This window comes from Microcebus murinus, chromosome 5 (assembly GCF_040939455.1).
Source record: "Microcebus murinus isolate Inina chromosome 5, M.murinus_Inina_mat1.0, whole genome shotgun sequence".
NCBI lineage: Eukaryota > Metazoa > Chordata > Mammalia > Primates > Cheirogaleidae > Microcebus > Microcebus murinus.
In genome coordinates, this window is record NC_134108.1 from 107,833,784 (window position 1) to 107,854,328 (window position 20,545).

The window sequence follows — 20,545 nt, forward strand, 5'->3', positions numbered from 1 at the left end:
TCTCACCTAAACATGTTCCCCAAGTCGAACTGATGAGAGTTCTAACAAACCACATTTTGATGACATTATTATTAAACTATGAGACAAGCATACAGCAGATAGAAAAGGGAATAAAATAAAGGGGTTGTGATAAACCATAAACTAGACAGTAAGTCTGGGAGTAAAGTAAGGTTTGGCTGCAATCAAGGGTAAAGCTGTGCTGGAAAAAAAAAGGGCACATGACAGGGTGACCTTATCATTTCTTGCTTTTACTAGTTGTTGTTAAACAACAAACATAACAAGAGTCAGCAGGTACATCATCACAAGAACCAAACATAGCCTTTTTAACACATAAAACAAGAGTAATGGTGAGTTGCCCTTGATTTATAAATGAGCACCGTGCGCTCGTTAAGTGTGCGAGTCGACTAAGCATCTCGCTGGGATCTGGAGCCTCTCAGGAGTGTGCTTCGTTCTCAGAAGTGCTGTGAGAAGATTAATGTAACAAGGGACTTGCTGCAAAACGATGACAGATGAGATATTTAAAGTGTTTTTCAGCTTATGAGGAATTTTTCCAACTCACAAAAGTAAATTGAAGCCGCTTTCTTGGCAAGGCAAGCTATTCAGCAAGAAGAAAGACCTTATGATGCGTACCTGGACTATCAAAGCAAGTAACTGGGAGCCTTCCCTAGAGATAAGTAAAGGTAGTATACATCCATGGACACTGGAATACAAATAAGAAACAAGAATCCAAAACTTTTTAAAGGATACGGTCTGTACCAGGAAACAATGTTCTTCCAGTCAACAGCTCGGCCATTATGCATCCCACTGACCAAATATCAACTGGCAAAATTAAAGGGAAATAAAAGTACATGCAATGTCACTATTATTGTTCTTGGCCACAAATGGAACCACAACAAGCAGTGAAATACTCAAACGAATATTTAAGTCATCTGCAGCTCAACAATCACACTCATTTTTATAAAAATAAGTAAGCCCTTCATCCTCCTAAAAGGCTATTCACAGCTGGGATAAGTCAAAACACACTTCAATTAAGAAAAATAAGCCATTTGTCTTACATAGCCTTAGGCCCGTAAAAAAAAAAAAAAAGGAAGAAAGAAAGTGTATATAAAATTTTTTATTAAAAACAAAAAAAAAAAGAAAGAAAGAAAAATAAGCTATTCAACAAGAGGCAAAAGTTTCTTATTGGTAGAGTGGTGGATTATCCAAGTAATATTGAGGGGTTAAGATTATGAACCCATTGTCTTCAGGTAGAAGTACCCAGAGAATATGTTGAAAATCTAAATAAATAAAAATCCAATTGCTAAATCACAAAGTTTGAAAGCTGTATATAAAAATTCCACTGCCCCATCTGAGCAAGAGAAATATTTTCTATTTGTAGGCTCTAAAAGGATTATTGAGGAAAAAAAAGATATTTCCTCCTACTCTCACCATGTCTACTTCTGCGAATCCCAAATACATCCAAAATGGTATTAATAAGGTCCTAAATAGCCAATGCAAGCAATACCTGTCTGGTTGTAATGCATCCAGTTCAGCATGATCTCAGGAGCCCTGTACCACCTAGTGGCCACGTAGCCTGTCATTTCATCATCTGTATGCCGAGCCAATCCAAAGTCCAGGATCTAACGGAGAGAAGAGAAATCAGGCACTGAAATAAATTGCTAAGACTTAGAAAGCAGACAGGAAAAAAGCACTGTTGCCTTATAAAAGAAAGAACAATGTAGTACTTTCATGAACAGATTTCCTGGTCCATGCATAGAATACATGGTAAATACACAGCAAGAACTTTAAAAACTACGAAAAGAAAAACAAAAAAGCCCCTCGTAGGTATTTAATCAAGAGCAATGAAAACTATGTCTACACAAAGGCTTGGACATGAATATTGATAGTAGCTTTATATAGCCTCAAACCCGAACTGAAGCCAATGTCCATCAACAGATAAACAAATTCTGGTAAGTTCATAAAAGGAAATACTACTACTCAGCAATAAAAAGGAAGAAACTATTGATACGCAATACAAATGAAAAACATTATACTAAAAAAAGCCAGACACAAAAAATATGCACTATATGATTCCATTTATATGAAACTCCAGAAAAGAGAAATCTAATCTATAGTGTGAGAAGCAGACTGGGAGTTGCCTAGAGCCAGAATTAGGGGTGGAGAGGTAGGGACTGACTAGGAACAGGCATAGGGAACTTTGTAAAGTGAAGGAAATGTTCTTTATCATAAATGTGGTGCTTACATAGATGTAAATTATGGTGTTTTTTTTTAAGTTGAGTAAAAAGAATGAAATTAAAAAAACTTTCAGTCTACGGCCACACCACCCCGAACGCGCCCGATCTCGTCTGATCTCAGAAGCTAAGCAGGGTCGGGCCTGGTTAGTACTTGGATGGGAGACCGCCTGGGAATACCGGGTGCCGTAGGCTTCTTCTATTTAAAATCTTTAAAAAAATAAAAAATAAACTTTCAGAGCTGCTTATTCTTTATAGACAATTAGTTCACTTATCTTTATTTGAATTATTTTGAGTGAGTTGGTTTCTGCCATTTTTCCTTGGAAGAATTTATTTAATCTACTAATCATCTCTTCAGGATTGCTTACTTGATATTCAGGCTATAATTTTCTTTTTATTGTGATTAATGCATTAATTTTCTAATTTTATTATTAAATGAAAGCAAGACAACGGATGCCACTTCCAGTGTCGCTCAGCTTACTCAGAAATGGCTTAAATTTAAAGTCTGATATTCCTAAGGACAACATGAATTTTCAGACAAAAAAGTCATGGCTTATAAACATAAATCTATTCCCTATAAAAGTTTGCCGGGTTAGTCAAACATAAAATCTCAAGGTGAAGCAAAGAATCACTACTGTCTCTTCATTTTACCTTCAGCTCACAGTCTTCGTTCACGGCTAGATTACTAGGTTTTAGGTCCTAGGAAGCAAACACAGAGAGGACAAGATCAACTTTATGATGCACGATAATTCTCTCCCAACAGTTAATAATGAGGATCCAGACATAAAAGACTTCATCCAGCTAGCAACAATCTCCATCCTATATGCAGTATCTAGTCCAAATTAGCCTTAAATAGGAATAAATTCTTCATCTTCTTTCTTTAATTGGTCTAAATATAGAACAAAGTTGCAATCAATCAATATTTCAATGGCTAAAGTAAGTCTACATTATTAGGATCTTGGCTAAATGCCGCTCTTCCACCTCCCCGCCATTCCCCCCAAATAATTTAATCAAAGTCATGATGCACATACCCTGTGAATTATGTCAGCTGAATGTATATACTGTGAAAGAGAAAAAAGCCAGTTAAATGAAAGTTGTCTCCAACCTCCCACTGTCATATTATACATTCGTTGCATATTGTCATGAATCAGTAAGAACTGCTAGTGTTAACGGTGGTAATAGAACAAGTAACCATAGGGATCTGTACATTTACCATAACTATAATTTCCACAGCCACTGGCTCCCCTCACTTGAGATTTGAATCTATTTTCTTGTTGGCGCTCTGGAGCTCAATAAGGACTCGGAGCTGCTAAACATCAAAGATGGTTTAATTTTAAAACACTGTTTACTGGGCCCTCTCACAAATAAATTAGCCTTCCTCAAGGATGTTTAAAAATCTCAACATTACACTGACCAGGTTTCAGATTATATCAGCAATTATTAATTTTTAGATGTAATAATGAGGAGTCCTTGTCTTTCAGATGTGCATACTAAAGTAACTATGGGTGTATGATATGATGCCTAGACTTGCTTTAAAATAATTCAGGGCTTGGGAAATACAAAAGAAACATGCTTGGCCACATGCTGGTAATTGCGGTCACTGAGCATGATGGTTTATTGTACTATGATCTTTACTTGTGATTTTGTGAGTGTTTGAATTTTCTGTAAGTTGTTTGCTTGTTTGTTCTAAGTCCTTTTAAAAAGGAGGGGATGGAGGGAAAGGGAGAATTCATTTCTCAAAATATTAGTGGTATCGTCTGTACCTTTAGACCTCGAAGAATTTGGTAGATAAGGAACTGAACGTGGTCATCTGTAAGCTTCTGACATTTCACAATGTTGTTCAGATCTGCCCCCATGAGATGGGTCACCAGATACCTAGAAATTAATGAAAAGTTATACAATAATTCAGAACCCCTAAAAAAGTTCTTATCTTCGTAAGACTTTTAAAGTTTTTTGTTTGTTTGTTTGTTTTTTGAGAGAGTCTCACTTTGTTGCCCAGGCTAGAGTGAGTGCCATGGCGTCAGCCTAGCTCACAGCAACCTCAAACTCCTGGGCTCAAGCGATCCTGCTGCCTCAGCCTCCCGAGTACCTGGGACTACAGGCATGCGCCACCATGCCCGGCTAATTTTTTTTTTTTTTTGTATATATATTAGTTGGCCAATTGATTTCTTTCTATTTATAGTAGAGACGGGGTCTCGTTCTTTTGCTCAGGTTGGTTTCAAACTCCTGAACTCAAACGATCTGCCCGCCTCGGCCTCCCAGAAAGCTAGGATTACAGGCGTGTGCCACCGCGCCCGGCCGACTTTTAAAGTTTTTAAAGGAAAGGCCACCTAGTAAACACCATGATGATGGCTAAAAGTTCAATTACTCATTTGTGGAGCTGGGGGCACCTCATTTTCAACATTATCCTAACTTTACTGCCTGCCATCTGTTTTAAAAATTTCTACATTCATTCCTACTTGATATATCTTTTCTCAAGTTCTCTCAAGAAAAAAGAAAACAAAAAAGCAAAGATGAAGATTAGAAAGACATATGTGTCATTATTAGTTTTCTTAAAAATGTTATTCTTGAATGAGAAATATACAGTATAACTTAGGGCATGGCCATAATAAAGTATCTTGTATTCTTAACTCCACCCTTGTATTTTCACCTTATTAATATAAACCTTCCACATTGTAGGTTCTAAAATAGGAGTATTTTTAGATTTTCAAACTATAATTCTTACTTTTCAAGAATGACTGGTAAAAGGATATTGTTCATTGACAGTATTCCTGCATTTACCTTAAAGGAAGGAGGAGCATGTTTTATCTCTATGCAAGATGAGGCATTCCAGAACTTCTCCTCATGGGTGTGGTGCTGGCTATTAATCCCATCCTTACATGCCAAGATTAGGGAAGGATTACATTCAAGTCCAACAGGTTCAACACAGATATTCTAGATAGAATGCCTTAACCCACTCATTACTGCACTACACAGCTATGGAAACATAAAAACTAGATCAGTATTAAAGAGGTTGACTTTTTTAAAATTAGGGTAGGTTCCATCTATTAAGAATCATCCCCATTCTTGGGGTTGAGTAATAATGTATATCAGTTGAGCTATAATGTATGCTGATTTCATTTCATTTCTATTTTTATTTTTTATAAATTTGGGGGAGAACAGGCCAGTAAATTTAGATCTATTATTAAAGTACTGTATGAATAAATATGTGTGTGATTTCTCTTTATACACACACACACAAAAACACGTGTGCACACATAGACATCCAACACACTATATTTGTTATTTTCTTTCCTCCAACAGGAATTAAATTTTTTTCTCTATCATAATTTCCATGTAAGGCTGCCACAGTCAGTTCTCAGTTTCTGAAGACCAACAGGACTTAGCCTCGTTGTAACATTTAAGTAAGCTTTTCGCATTTTATATTTTTAAAACTTGCACATTTATGTTGTCTTGAGGAAAGGGTGGACTCTAAATGTAATTTAAAGCATAAATTAGACTTTTTGAAATGTTTTCCTAAAGGTCGTTTGCATTTAAGAGATGTTCCAATGTCAATATAGCATAATCAAAGCCAGGGAGTTCTGACTCTGCGCCATGCACTGTGGAGCTTTAGTTTAGAACTGGTTAGTTTATTGTGTTCACATCTCATATACTCTTCCCAACAACTCTGTAAGGTAAGTCCGTCCCATTTCATTGACGAGGAGACAAACAAAACAAGCATAAGTAATCTGCTCAAGGTCAAAAAGGAGTAGTAATGTCAGGAGTTGAATCTAAAACTGTTTGACCTCAGAGACTGAGATCTTAATCATAGCACATACTGTGTTCAAAAACTCTTCCAGTTGACACAGAATTTACATCAAAAGAATGACCTTTTTTAAAAAGTTTTATAAATGAAACAACCAGGGAAGCATTACCTCTGTTAATTTCCTTAAATTCTCAATATTGTACTTATTATCAAAGTTAATTTTGAACCAATGAAGAAGAAATTTTTTTGCTGTCAAGAGCATAACAATATCCTGTCCTAAGCATAGTCATATTTTTAACCCCAAATTGGCATGTAAGCTGAGGAAGAAGGAATCCAATTTCAATCTTTTAAGACTGCTTTGCAAATAATTATATTTTATGATATAAGATAATAAAAGAGTTGTTCTTTCAACCTTTCTAAATCATGTTAAAGAGAAGAGGTAAACATAATTTGTCCTTAAATAAAACCTAAAAGTCCTAACTAATACGTCTGAGCTAGTTCACAAAGGTATTAGGCAATATTACTAATGAAACCATGGCAATTTCAAGTATAACTGTTATGTTTTAACGGTTACCAGTACCAAAGCAAGCATCGTTAAAAACTACTGCCTGTTTATGGAAGACACACCAACTTCTAAAAATAGAAGAAATCTTAAGAAATCTTACACAGCCAGATGACAACTGATGGCACAGCCTAACGGAAAGAGTGTGCTTTTAGTGAGAATATTTCATCACTGTGTAATTCCTCTCAAACCCCTTCCCCATCAGAGATCACACCTATTTTATCACTACAATTTTCCAGCGTTAGACTGCCAAAACATTACATTAGTATATAAGATTTAATTAATCTATAGAGTAATAACTCTCAAGCATTGCTCTTAGGCTACAACCAACTGAAAAGGTATTATTTATGCCAGAAGTGTCTTGCAGGAAGTAACCTAATCACTGTGTGTTGTTCCTATGAGACCCAAAAACCAATTCACAAGCACCAATTGTCAAATTCTTACTCCCATTTAGAAAGACTTCCAAAATATATCTTGCATCAGAAGACAAAAGCAAACATCATTAAAAAGTATTGCCTGTTTATGGAAGACACACCAACTTCTAAAAATAGTGAAAAGAATGGGGGTTGGGAACATAGATAAGCAAAATTTTAAAATTTGGGGGCATTAATGGAGAGTCATAAAATTTCTACTGTGTTTCTGGGAAGCATATTTAATTACATTTTAGTAAAGACACACCTAACATTGTCAATACATGCAATGCCTAAAATAAGGGAGATTTGACATGAGTACAGTTAGAAAGCTATCTAGTTCTCCCATCTTTAAAAAGAAATTAAGTCAGCTGGACTTTATTAGGCTAAAGGCTGAAAGGATGATTTCATGGTCTGATACAAATTTTTTTCACTTTTCTTATGAAGTTAAATTTAATCAAAATATAAAGAGCATAAATCACATTTCTCAAAGTAACTCTTGTAAGTAAGATGTACTATACTGGCAAGAAGGCAGAACTCTGTAAAAAGTGATTTTCAGTACTATAGACAGCGCCTCACTCTAGAGCTTCATTTATTAAGAACATCTTGGATAACACCCAATTGTCAAGATCCCCCTTCCCAACTTCCTGCTTCTTAAAGCATAAGACAATCAGAAAGAACCTATGTAGAAAAAAATTTCTTCTGTATCTACAGATTAGCATCTCTACTACTATCAGCCCTATTCAAAGCAATTATCAAAAGGCAAAAAGTATTTCTTCCATATTTAAACAGGGTATTTAAAACAATCACAGGGATTGACGATTTGTAACCACAAGCTTCTGCAGCTTATCCAGTGGTCCTTGGGATGTATTACAGACTATTCTCAACACAGGACACAGAGTGATTCTTTAAAAGTAAAAATCAGAGCATGTCATTTCTTTCCCCTAAAGGTTCCTTACTTCAGAGTAAAATACAAAAATCCTTTCAATGGCTGATAAAGCCCTACATAATCCAGTGTCCTGTTCCCAATTATTGCTCTGACTTTATCGTCTACTACTCTCTCTCCCCTGCTCTTACTCAGCTCAACAATGGCCTCACTGCTCTAGTTCCAATACAGCATGCAGCCCTTCTGCCTCAGGACCTTTGCACTGACTGTTTTTTCTGCCCATAATGCTCCTCCTTTAGATATCCATGGGTTGAGTCCCTCTATTCCAGGGGTCCTCAAACTTTTTAAACAGGGGGCCAGTTCACTGTCCCTCAGGCCGTTGGAGGGCCGTTGGAGAGTGCAGCACACATTCCACACATGTGCACTGTGGGCCCAGAACGAGTCGGCTGCTAAGCAGGACAGCCAGTGGTGGCAAAAACACCCAGCAGGCTAGATAAATGTCCTTGGCGGGCCACATGTGGCCCACGGGCTACAGTTTGAGGACGCCTGCTCTATTCCTTCAAATTTTTGCTCAAAATTCATCCTCTCAAGGAGGCCTATCCTTATGACTCCATTTAAAATTCCATCTCTCCCCCTGTACTCCTGATTCTTCTTCCCCGTTGCACCTTTTCTTTTTATCTCTAGCATTACTGCCTGCTATATAGTTTTCTTTTTTGTATGTCCATTGCTTATTGTTATCTACCAGTACAGAGTTCATGGAAGATGGTGATTTTTTGGTTCCCTGTAGTATTTAAAGTACCAGTGTGTGACAGATTGTGGGCACTCAATGCTGAACTGAACTGAACAACTCAGGACAACTCATATAGCACTACTAGTAAGACAAGGCAAGGCCACATTTTATTGAAACATGCATGCCAAAGATCTCACCCAGTAAGCAGACCAGACTGCTCTAATGTAAGGGGTAGAAGGATTCAGCAGCCAAGCAGGCAGCTTAGCAAGGTTATTTCACAATAAACAATTCTCACTTGAAGCAAAGATTACTAAAAGGTGCCCTCCGCATTACTTGCATCAACCAAACTAGACTCAACATTTTACCATATTATACGTTACAGAATGAAAACAAAAAGCTAGTCGAGAGACAGCATGGAACATGCTATCAAAGAACTCATGGACCAGTTATAAACAGTACAAGGTCATTCTACCACTCCATCAACAAATATTTATTGCTGGGCACAGGGGATGCTGTGGAAAAGACAGATGCAGCATTTAGATGACAGCAAGACATATGTGAATACATAATCACAATACAGCATGATCAGAGCTATAAAAGGGGACACCAGGGTGCTGGAGAACACACAGGCTGGGCCCCAGCACAGACTTAACCACTTGGGTGCGGCGCTCACCGGCGCGACACCTCGCCCACAGCCGCACTCGCAGTCCGCACGGCGGCTCGTGGCTCGTGCTGTGCGTTGACGACGAGCCCGTTTGCTCTTGTGTGATGAGGAAAGCTTGAAAGCACTGAGAGCTTGTTTTACTTCACAGGCAGCTTTCCTTGTAATGCCAATCAGAATAGGTAACATATACATATATGTTTTCATTACATTATTTTTAAATGTTCACAATTTTATTTTGATAAATGAAAAATTAAGAAAAGTCATATCACGGCTGTTGGCTAAAGCTGCTGTGCGCGTTCATCTGTGGCTGTCGACTACAGCCGACACTAGGTTGTGCGCGTTCATCTGTGGCTGTCGACTACAGTCGACGCTCATACCAAAGTGGTTAAGAAGGAATGAATTAGGGATAGATTGCTTAAAGCAGCAGTCTCCAATCTTTTTGGCACCAGGTACTGGTTTCATGGAAGACAATTTTTCCACAGACTGGGGGAGGGGGAATGGGGTGTCATGTGGGGGGTGCTTGGGTGGTCACCAGCTCGAGGGTTGGGGACTGCAGGCTTAAAGGACTCAAAGTCTAAGCTAGGCCTTGGAGCTTCTTTACCTTTTCTAATCAGATGATCTGAGAAAAAGGTGGCATCTTATCATGTCAGACAAAAACTAAATGGTATTTTCTTAAACGATGTGTAATTTATTTAGATTTCAAATGTGAGTCTGCGAAGACCTCCACAAGGAGCTTCACCACCCATCCATCCCCATTTCAGCAGACCTCTCTGACAAGAAAATAAATGTTAACACAGTTAACTCATTCATCTTTCTCCAAGACCGTATCTCTTCCCATATTCCTTATCTTGAGCACTCATCCTAGTATCAAAAAAAAGAAATACTTCTGTAAGTCCAAACAACTGGGCTGGGTATTTCTTTCAGAGATGGTGGAAGGCATTATTTCCAAGCGGATGATGTTTGTTGGCTAAATTAGGGAAACAACCCTACACATACACATACCAAAAACCCAGAATTCATTAATACACTATTTTTATCCATATATAAAAGAAGAATCAATGGGTATCTATTCATTTAACACTCTCCATTCCATATAAACCTCTTTTCTATACTCTTTATCCATTTTCTTTATTCTCTGACCACCTGGAATAAATAACCTCCACACCCCATCCCTGGCTTTCCTCCACTAAACATCTCCAATATTCTGAGTTCACTCAGCCCCTGTATGTCTAGACATTACAGATTTGACTCAGTTCTTTAGTTATTTTGGGTAAGCATTTATGTTTTCTCTCTTTAATAAGACCATATGCAACTGGAAGACAGAGGCAGGCCTTTAGTTTTGGCATCTTATATAGAGCCTAACACAGTATTTACTCAATAAGAAGGGTTAGCAGACTTTCCAATAATAATCATAGCCTTGGAGCAAGAAAAATGTGATGAGACACAGATTTAGAGTCAAAATACCTGGAAGAGATGCAATTTTATGTGTGATATTATACAATTAAGTTCATCCTTCTCTACTTCAGTTTCCTCATCTGAAAATTAGAGATAATAACATCTATTCCACAGGGTTGTTGTATTAAATGAGAACATTTATATGAAAGTCCTTAGTACATTGTAAGATGCTACCGAAAAAAGAAAAAAAGTTAGTATTATAGAGCTGCCCATCCACACTTCTTTTAGTTTCACTCAGATGCATAAGGCCATGTTTTTAAACAAAGGATGTGGTTGTGATGTTGGCAAGAATTCAAACCAAAAGAAAACTAAAGTCAGATCATAATAATGAGAAGCATCATTACATAAATTTAAGTTCCTGGAAAAGTTTTACATTCTTTTCAGATTTTCAACTATTATGTTCATCTAAAACATTTCCTAAAGTATTAAGGATCCAGGAGAAAAACTGCCTCTGATAAAATGAAATCTTTTTCTCATACATTATGGAATGTGTTTGTGGTGGGGAAAGGGTAAGACAGTTGTAAATACGTCCATGCCACATAAAAGTAAAACCTCTCATCCTTTTTCCAATCCCACCCTCGGTGTCCAGTATCCTTTGAACTCTTCTCTCGGGCAACCACCTTAAGGCTTAGCTTGTGAAGTCCCAGATGACCTGCGCCCTTCCCACTCCGGCTTCATCCTCGGCCACACACACACCTCTATCCATCCCAACCACTCCGCTTCCGCCTGCTGCGCTCTCAGCCCCTGGCTGACCCTGGCTGTCCAGTACCCTTTGAACTCTTCTCTGGCTGAACCTGCATTTTCTCCACTTTCCCAACTCACACTATCCTTCAAGCGCTGAGTGTACACATCTCTTTTTATGCAAAGCCTTCTCTGAAGAGACCCCACGTCTGGGTTAGGGGGCCATTCTATGCGGTATTTTAGCACTATGTACCTGCCCTATCATGGCGATTCTTACTGTCCTAAGTACCAACAACTTAGTGAAGAAGGACACAAACTTCGTGTTCTAACAGAGGTAACAAAGAAAGAGAGAAGACAGACAATAACAAATATATGATGATACAACTTGCTAAGAACAAAGCAGGGTAAGGAGCAGACAGTGACAGTGTGGATACGATTTCCCTTATGGTGATAAAGGAGAAAGAGCTTCTGAGGAGCAAAGCCTTGAGTGGAGCCGTGAAGGAGATGGAGAAGCCAGTCATGAGGGTACGTGGGGAAAGTGTTCCAGGTCAGTCAGAAGCCAGTGCAAAGGTCGTATTGGGAAAGTGGCTGTTTGTATTCAAGGAAGAACAAGAGGCCAGAGTAATGGACTGGGATGAAGACAGAGTGTGAAAAGAGGGCTGGGTGAGGCTGAACGAGAGTGCACAGGACCAAATCACGCGGGACCTCTCAGATCTTGCCACGTTGTATTTTGTTTGATCATTTAAATTGTTCTTCTCTCCCATTAAGAGTCTCAACTCAACAATCAGGGATCATGTTTCTCTTATTTACTGTTGTATTCCTCAGAGACTAGTACTGTGCCTAGCATAGGGTGGAGATTCATTTTATTGAACAAAGTCAGGTTAAAATGTAAATCCAGAAATTCTCTTTACCAATTCAGTGTCTTCTACTCCTTTTATATTGAAATAAAAGGAGAAACTTAGTTGAACAATCACTGTTAGTAAGTGGAAGGCTAAGCTAGCTGATCATTTGCCCACTGGCTTTCATTAAAACAAAGGCTGCTGACTGACTCTTGTTGTAGGTGTCCTGCTAGATCACAGTAGAATTCAAAACCCCACTTCCATTTCCTTCTTCAAGAATGAAGCAGAGATAAGTAATTCAGTGTAAGAAATCCTGGATGGGAAGTTATAAAATAAAACAAAAAGTGTCAGAAGACTAATTTCCACTTAACTCATGACAATTCAGTTTCACTGAAATTTGAGGAAATAGTTCCCAGGAAGAGTCCAAAAATTCTTCATTGCCTACAAAGCTTGATCAAAGAACCACTATAGTTAAGAAAAGGCATTACTATAGTAGCACTAAGCTGCAGCTTGCTCTGGGGTTAGGTTCAAATACTGGCTATGTAAGGTTTTTGCATTTCTATTTGTAACTAAATATCTGCAGCATACATAGGCACACATATGCATGCATATTTACTACTGTGTTATAATTGCCTGCAGTATTCAGTATAGTAACATGCAGTACAGGTTTGTAGTCTAGGAGCAATAGGCTGTACCATATAGCTTAGGTATGTAGTAGGATATACCATTTAGGTTTGTGGAAGTACACTCTATGATATTAGCACAATGACAAAATTGCCTAATGAAACACTTCTCAGAAGGTATCCTAGTCGTTAAGCAATGCATGACTGGATATGATAAATGAAAAGTGGTAAATGAAACACAAAGGCACATTGCTTATAGACAGCTGCCTTAAAATAAATTAATTGCACAAATATACGTAACACATGAATAAAAGTCATCTGTAAATCTGAAAAATACAGATTTTGCTAATTAGCATGAAAAATTCATGTTCAAAATTATAGCATGTTCTAAACATGGCGGTCTATAAAAAACCAGCCTAGCCTTCACCATGTTTGGTTTGGCCAGAAGAATGGGTTTTTGTTTTGTTTTAATGTGAATTTTAATGCTTTTAGGAAGTGCAGATATGTTTTACCACAGACTCCACCACTCCCAGTTGTATAACACTGAACTTCGTTTATGCTATTTGTGTGACTCTGCAAGTACTTAAATTTGCAAACCCTGCAACTGCAGGTGAAGATGTTAGTCTACCATGCATATTCCAAAATAACTTTGGAAAACACTGAAATAAGCATAGTCCTGAACACCTGCTGATTTTTTTCAGTAATACAAACATCACAAAAAAGTAAACAATGAAACATTTTCCTAAGGGCAAACTTACTTTCATCACTCTATTTACAGAGTCCTTCTGTGAAGTCAACTACCTCAATTTTCATCATTTTACAAGAAGTTGACTGGGCCTACAGTGGTAAAGTGACTTATCCAAGGTCATATGACCAATTGATAACCTGGATACAAAAGTGTCTTGAATTTGTTTCCCCCAATTAAATTGTGATTTCATCAAAGAGAAAAGGCTCATGTTTCTAATTATTCTGAGCCTGCTCTAATACTCTTCTGGTGTTCTGTACTCAGTAATATTCAACAGATAATACTGAGATTGGCTTCCAAGACATGAACTCAGTTCTTATTTATTAAAAATTAAACCAGCTAGAGTTAGTAGAGAGAACAGATTCTTACTGAATAGCCACTGTATTTGTTGAATGACTGAATGAAGAAATAAATGCAACTTTGTTGTGTGGGTAGACTTGTAGTTGGTGGGTCCTCATATGAATGAAGGAGCCAAAGGCACTACAATCAATAACACTTGACCTTAATTAAGACCTTTTTCACATAGGAAAAATAGGTTTGTAATCCAGTTCCGGAATTCTCAAGTAAGTCAAAATACAGCATTTGCTCAAGTAGGCAAATCATCAATTCCTTTGTTAAATAGCTCCATCTCCACTATACCTAAAATTTTGGGATATAGCTCGGACTTAATTCAAATGTTTTCAAAGTAATTCACACATAACATGTTATTTTGGCATTTCATCTACATTTAGGAAGAAATGGCTTTGTGTATCAAAAACCATCATTCTGCAATATTCTCTTTTCCAAGTATAGCTTATAGTAAGGCTCAACAACTTATAATACACATGCCCCTGGGTAGCATCCAGTAATCTGCAAACCTCCACTTTCTAGTACCAAGCAGGACTGCACGAAGCACAGTTGTTCTTAGCTATTGCCTATTTTTTTCCTTTGCTTGTTTCTTAAACTTCCATTAGCAAGATCAAGGTCAATGTGGCTAAGGAGTTCTTGTACTTGGACCAAATCTCCTCTCTTAACTTCCACTCTCAGCCACACCATGTTTCAACTAAATTCAAATGGTAGGCAAATGTCTTTGCTACCTTTCTACCACTCTTTCTATTTTAGTTTCTTCATTTATTTCTTCCCCTCCTTCCTTAGACAGAACATACAAGCTCAAACTTACGCCCGAGTGTTTGATGAGAAAGGAGCAAATGGTGTTTGCCCTCAGCACAGGATAAGGGTGACAGAAACTAAACCCAGGATCAGGGTGGGGAGGAACTGGTCAGGTTCACCAATGGGGACAATGGGGAGTGGAGGAGAAGGTTAAGGAAGAACATCCATGATACACAAAGCCATTCTGTCTTTCATAACAGCAACCCTTTCCACTTGGAAGGACAAAACTTCAATGGGACCAAATGTATGACTCTAGATTTACAGTGCTCTTTCTCTTTTATGCTAGAGTGTATCTGTGAATTAGGAACAGGCGGAGCTGTGTTACTTAGGTATTAGAAAAGCTACTAAAGTGGAGGGCTCATACAGGCACAGAAACACCTGCTGGAATATGTCTTGCACTTACACATGTACAACCTGGGCTGGTGAAGGCATTAATGACCCATGGGGCACGATCCCAATGGGATCATGAGCCAGTGGATAAATGCTTCCCATCCAAGGTGCATTCTGTACAGCTTCTTAGATCTCGGCAGCTTTTAGTCCAGTTGCCCACAGTGGTGACCAACTCAATAACATAGCCTTGTAGTAGTTTTTTCTCCTTCCCCATTTCATCTTCCCTAGCCCCCCACTGCTGGTTCCTAAAGATCCCAGGCTAAAGCAATAGAGATGGTCACAAAGCTCTGAGAAGAAGCCTTTCTCCACATATGGGGTTTACCCTTTGTCCTAGTGCAAAAATCTAATACTTCAAGGATCAGCATGTAGTTCTAGTATCATTTCCCACATGCATGGGGTGGAAAAGAAAACCACAGTCAAAACTCCCTCTACTCTCTTCCCCATGGAACTTCTCGTAGGGACTCAACACTGACTTCAAATGGGGTATAATGTACCTGCAATGATGGAAATACTAACATCCACCATCCACAATATACATCTTCCTTATGCATCCCCACCCCCTAGAGGTGGACAATAGGAATAAAGAATCTTTTGGAGTCTGTATACTGCTAAATGGTTCAGGAATATAAACAGGCTGCTAGTCTTCATCCTCTAGTTCAGGAAGGCAAATGAAAAAGATTTACTCACACATCACTGAATTCCTCCAGAGACCTTGCAGGTGTAAAAACGTCCAACAGACCAATCACCTATAAGAAAATATAAAAATCAAACAGTAAATAAATACTGAACTTACTGCAGTACCCATCAGACCTTAATCATTTTAATAGGAACTAATTACTAATCCAGCTACTTCAGTTCAGTAACATCACAACATCAAATACTTAATAACTCCAACTGATTTTCTACCCAAATTATGCTTTCGTTTTTTACTTGTTAACATCAATTGTCATAGTGACCTGCTTTATCATTAAAATTCTTTATCTCTTTAGGATTTGGTCATATAAAGCCAATAGTTAGTTTACCAGAAGGCAAAAAGATTTAGAGTTCCTGCCTCATATGTGTGTACTAATGGTCTAATGAATTAACAAAAATGAAAAAAAAGTCACACTTCCATGTAGTGTTTTGCTTCTTAAAATGTATTCCAGGAAAAACTTCCATATTACTGTACAGCCTTCAAAACTGACATTTTTAAAGCCCCAAAATATTCTCACAGTATATTCTTTATTCTCTTAAAAGTCATGTTAATTTTCTTAGTCATTATAAGGTATTTAAATTAGACGATTTACAAATAAAAAAAAAAAAAAAAGAGGGCTATCTTTACACTGGGATAAAGCAAAGAGCTACTTAATACTCAGTAATTGATGGTCTTTGAGCAGTTTTTCTTTGAGACAGAGTCTCACTTTGTTGCCCAGGCTAGAGTGAGTGCCGTGGCATCAGCCTGGCTCACAGCAACCTCAATCTCTGGGGCTAAGCAATCCTCCTGCCTCAGCCTCCTGAGTAGCTGGGACTACAGGCATGAGCCACCATGCCCGGCTAATTTTTTGTATATATATTTTTAGTTGGTCAATTAATTTATTTCTATTTTTGGTAGAGACGGGGTCTCGCTCAGGCTGGTTTCGAACTCCTGACCTTGAGCAATCCGCCCGCCTCGGCCTCCCAAAGTGCTAGGACTACAGGCGTGAGCCACCGCGCCCAGCTTGAGCAGTTTTTCTGATCATGATTTGATACTGATTTAGCCACATATAGCACCGGCTTTGTCCCACCTCCTGCCCAGTTCCCCTTAAAATCTAGACCATACATTTCTACAAAGTTAGGCACTGAAAAGGCAAATAAGAAATATTATAATTCATTTGTAATATGCCTAGCCGATTTAAGGGTATCAATTTCCATGAACCCATGACTACAGCCTCACTAACAATGCTGCTCTAGACAAGTTAAACACACAGCTCTAAAAGTAAGATAGGTTAACTCTCAAAACATTATCATGAAAAAGAGATCTTCTAATTAGGATATAACTCCACTTATCCAAATATCAGACTTTTAAAAGCAACTTCATTAGCCGGGCATGGTGGCACATGCCTGTAGTCCCAGCTACTCGGGAGGCTGAGGCAGCAGGATTGCTTGAGCCCAGGAGTTTGAGGTCTCTGTGAGCTAGGCTGACGCCATGGCACTCATTCTAGCCTGGGCAACAGAGTGAGACTCTGTCTCAAAAAAATAAATAAATAAATAAATAAATAAATAAATAAATAAAATAAAATAAAAGCAACTTCAATTACATAGCCTGAATTTGAAAAGAAAACAGGGAGGGGTGGGATGAAATTCAAGGAAAACAACTTTTCAGGTTCATGCAAATTATTTCAAAGGAAAGAGACAGTCATCCTTCAGCTCCTTACCCAGATAACCATATAGAAGAAAACCAAAACCACCCATTATAATTATCATTAACATTCTCAGTTGTATTTCCTTTGATACTTCTGATGTATATAAATTAAATTGGGGTTATCTGTACACAAAGTTTTATGTCCTGACATTTCACTTAACATATAATGACTATTACCCTGTCTTTCACTATTTTTTTCAGTAATATATGCACATACAACATCTATCATTTGTGCATACTATAATTTAACCAATTTCCTATCTTTAGACATTTAAGGAATATAGCAAGAAAGATATATATATTATTTTTTTTGCACATCTCATGTTTTCTTCCGGAAAATAAATTCCAAGAAATATAATTATAGGATCAAAGGACACCAATATATTTAAGGATCTTAATATTGTCAAATTGTCTTCCACAGAGGTGAGGGTAACGGACAATCCCACCAATAGTGTATCTGTGACCTCATAATGGGGCCTACTGAATAGTGCTTTAAATTTAAATCAAATGCATTTTTCTTCCTTCTCCATGTAAACCACAATCATTTCCCTTGAGTTTGGCACACTTCAGGCTTAAGACCTTTGGTCTTTCAATCACTCTCCCCTATGCCCACTTCTACTTAAGGTAGCTGAGATCTAGAAGCCAATTTTGTTTCCCTGTTCCAATATTTCCTAATCAATCATTCTTGTTATCTGAAATACCCCATTACCTCAATATAACAAGAAAAGTTTAAAACAAGTTACCCTGTTTTACATTATTTCAATTTTGATTGTGAAAATCATTTTGATATCAAAATTAAATTATTAGAAATGTGATTCACACATGCAAGAGTTAACTCAAAGACAAGAAAAGCAAAACAAGTCAAAAGCATTTTCTAATAAAAGCTCCAATTTCAATTTGAAAACATAACAGGCATTTTAGAATCAAACAGCTGTAAGTTTGAACCCCACTATCAGTTTCTGATTTCTTTGCTATATGAGCTTTAATCTTCTTTATTCCAATAACACCAACACTTGGAATGGTGCCTGGTATACAGCAGGAGTTCAGTTAATGTTTGGTATATGAATAATATTTGGCAAATAAATTTGGTATCTTCTCTGAGCTCTATTTTCCTCATATGAAAAACACAGGGATATCATTGTTTATCTTCAAAGTACTGTGGGGAAGATTGAATAAACAATGTACCTGAAGATGTCTAACACAAAGGACTGACTCGCTGTGGACCACCAAAAGAAGTGGTGACCAGAGCCAGTGGAGTTTTATAAAGAATTATAAATTACAATGCACACAAGCAAACTATAACATTTGAAGCAGATACTTCCAAGAACAGAATTTGATACATAAAGCTAAACTAAATTATTCAAATGATTAAAAAGCATGGCACAAGAATAACAATAAACTAACTTGGGAGAAAAGCAGACTAGTAAAGACCCTACCAAGTTTTAATTCCTAAAAACGGAAATATTTGCAATATTTAATGTATTTAACACAAGCACACCAAAACCCCAAATTATATGAGATTAAAACTACCCATGTTACATAAAAGTATTTTTTAATTTTTTGTGTGCTTTTACAAAATACCCGTCCCTCCATTAATCACATTTATGAAATATTAATCATAAGGAAATACTATAAAATAAATATTTCTCAGCATTAAAATAGATCTGGGGAATATTTTAGGAATATTCCATAATCTATTCATTTCTCATTTCTTAGGAAATTTCCTTTTTAATTCAAATCATATTTTAATCTATTTCCTTACTCCTTCTGCCATTACATGATTTCAGTCACCTGAAAGTAACCCAGGAATCAAATTTTTAGAAAAGACATTTATCAGACAAATAAGCAGCAAATATCTCCAATGATTATCCTACACTGGCCCAAGGGCTGACAAATATAAGTAACACATTTTTATTAAACTGGCACACACCAAAAAAACACTTTAATTCAGTAAGCCATTGAAGACAATATTTAATGTCTTTAACACAAGCACACCAAAACAACCACTTGGTCTACCATGGTAAAGTTAAATCCAAGGTTCCCAAATAAAATTTATGAAAGAATTCCCTTAATCATTTTTTACTTTCGAAATATACAGATCTCCAGGCCTGTAAGTGGGGGATCTTTGTAGTGCCTACCCAGACACCAAAGGATGCAGGCGGCAGCCTCCCTTTCATGTTTCCCTAGAGCAAGTGATAATGAGATCAACATCTCTACTTCCATCAGGAATGGGCCACTAACTTTATTCACAGTGTAACCCTCACAGTCACAGAGGCCACCCCCTAGCTCCAGTCACCCAGATAATAAATGAATATCTATCATTCATTATCACTAATAAAAGAAATAACTCAAGATGAACTACTGATTGTGGGTCAGAGGTATTTTTGTGTAAAAGATCATATGTGCAGTCTGGCACCTAAAAATTCTACTTGTTACCAACATTTAAAAATTTTCAAGAGTTTTAAGGTAACGTTGTCACTGCCTTTGGAGCCCTGGCAGCTAGCTAAAATTTGGATGGTGACCCCCCAAAAATCATTTTTTAAAAATGAAAAGGAAGAGGACAATGAAATAGAGGAATTCCTCAGAAATTCGGCAATTAAACTTACTTGAAGTCTTGGTTCTTTATTGGGTAAAACTACTTTTACATTGTAAGCACCTAACAAATATTCATAGAATAGGATGGAATGCAGGGATTTTTCTACGTTGAGTCAAGTCTTTTGGCCCCTTCTAGCTCCCCCTTCAAACATTTGCCAATAGGGATATTCAGCATTTGCCTTCTTTTGTTCAAATAAATCGTTAATATCTAGGTGACCCTCCACTGTTAGAACAGAAACATCTAATAATAAGAAAAGATGGATGGCTAGTGAGCAAGCTATTTAAAAGGTAGTTTATGTAAATTAATCCTATTTTTTCCTAATACGATTATCCTTCTTTTAAAAGAGTCTTATTATGGCCTTTCTTAAACTAAAACAACTGTATTCATCATTCTGCATCTTTCTCAGTTCCACAAGCACAGAATGGCCCAAATGTAACCAGCTCAGTATCATATAAGACA

General features: G+C 37.4%; 1 protein-coding gene and 1 non-coding gene across 5 annotated transcripts in view; one reads left to right on the forward strand and one right to left on the reverse strand.

Annotated features, from left to right (window-relative positions):
• MAPK14 (mitogen-activated protein kinase 14) overlaps nt 1-20,545 on the reverse strand; it is a 74,071-nt gene that overhangs the window by 26,024 nt on the left and 27,502 nt on the right. For all 4 annotated transcript variants that reach the window (XM_012746809.2, XM_012746808.2, XM_076003400.1 and 1 more), the window contains exons 3-8: nt 15,798-15,856; nt 3,995-4,106; nt 3,263-3,292; nt 2,883-2,930; nt 1,505-1,619; nt 748-819 (exon numbers count right to left, since the gene is read on the reverse strand). In XM_012746809.2, the coding sequence (XP_012602263.1) occupies nt 748-819; nt 1,505-1,619; nt 2,883-2,930; nt 3,263-3,292; nt 3,995-4,106; nt 15,798-15,856 (436 nt within the window). The remainder of the gene's footprint in view (nt 1-747; nt 820-1,504; nt 1,620-2,882; nt 2,931-3,262; nt 3,293-3,994; nt 4,107-15,797; nt 15,857-20,545) is intronic.
• On the forward strand, nt 2,308-2,426 carry LOC142871035 (5S ribosomal RNA). The gene has a single exon (XR_012919381.1). It is a non-coding gene; the product is annotated as a 5S ribosomal RNA (ribosomal RNA).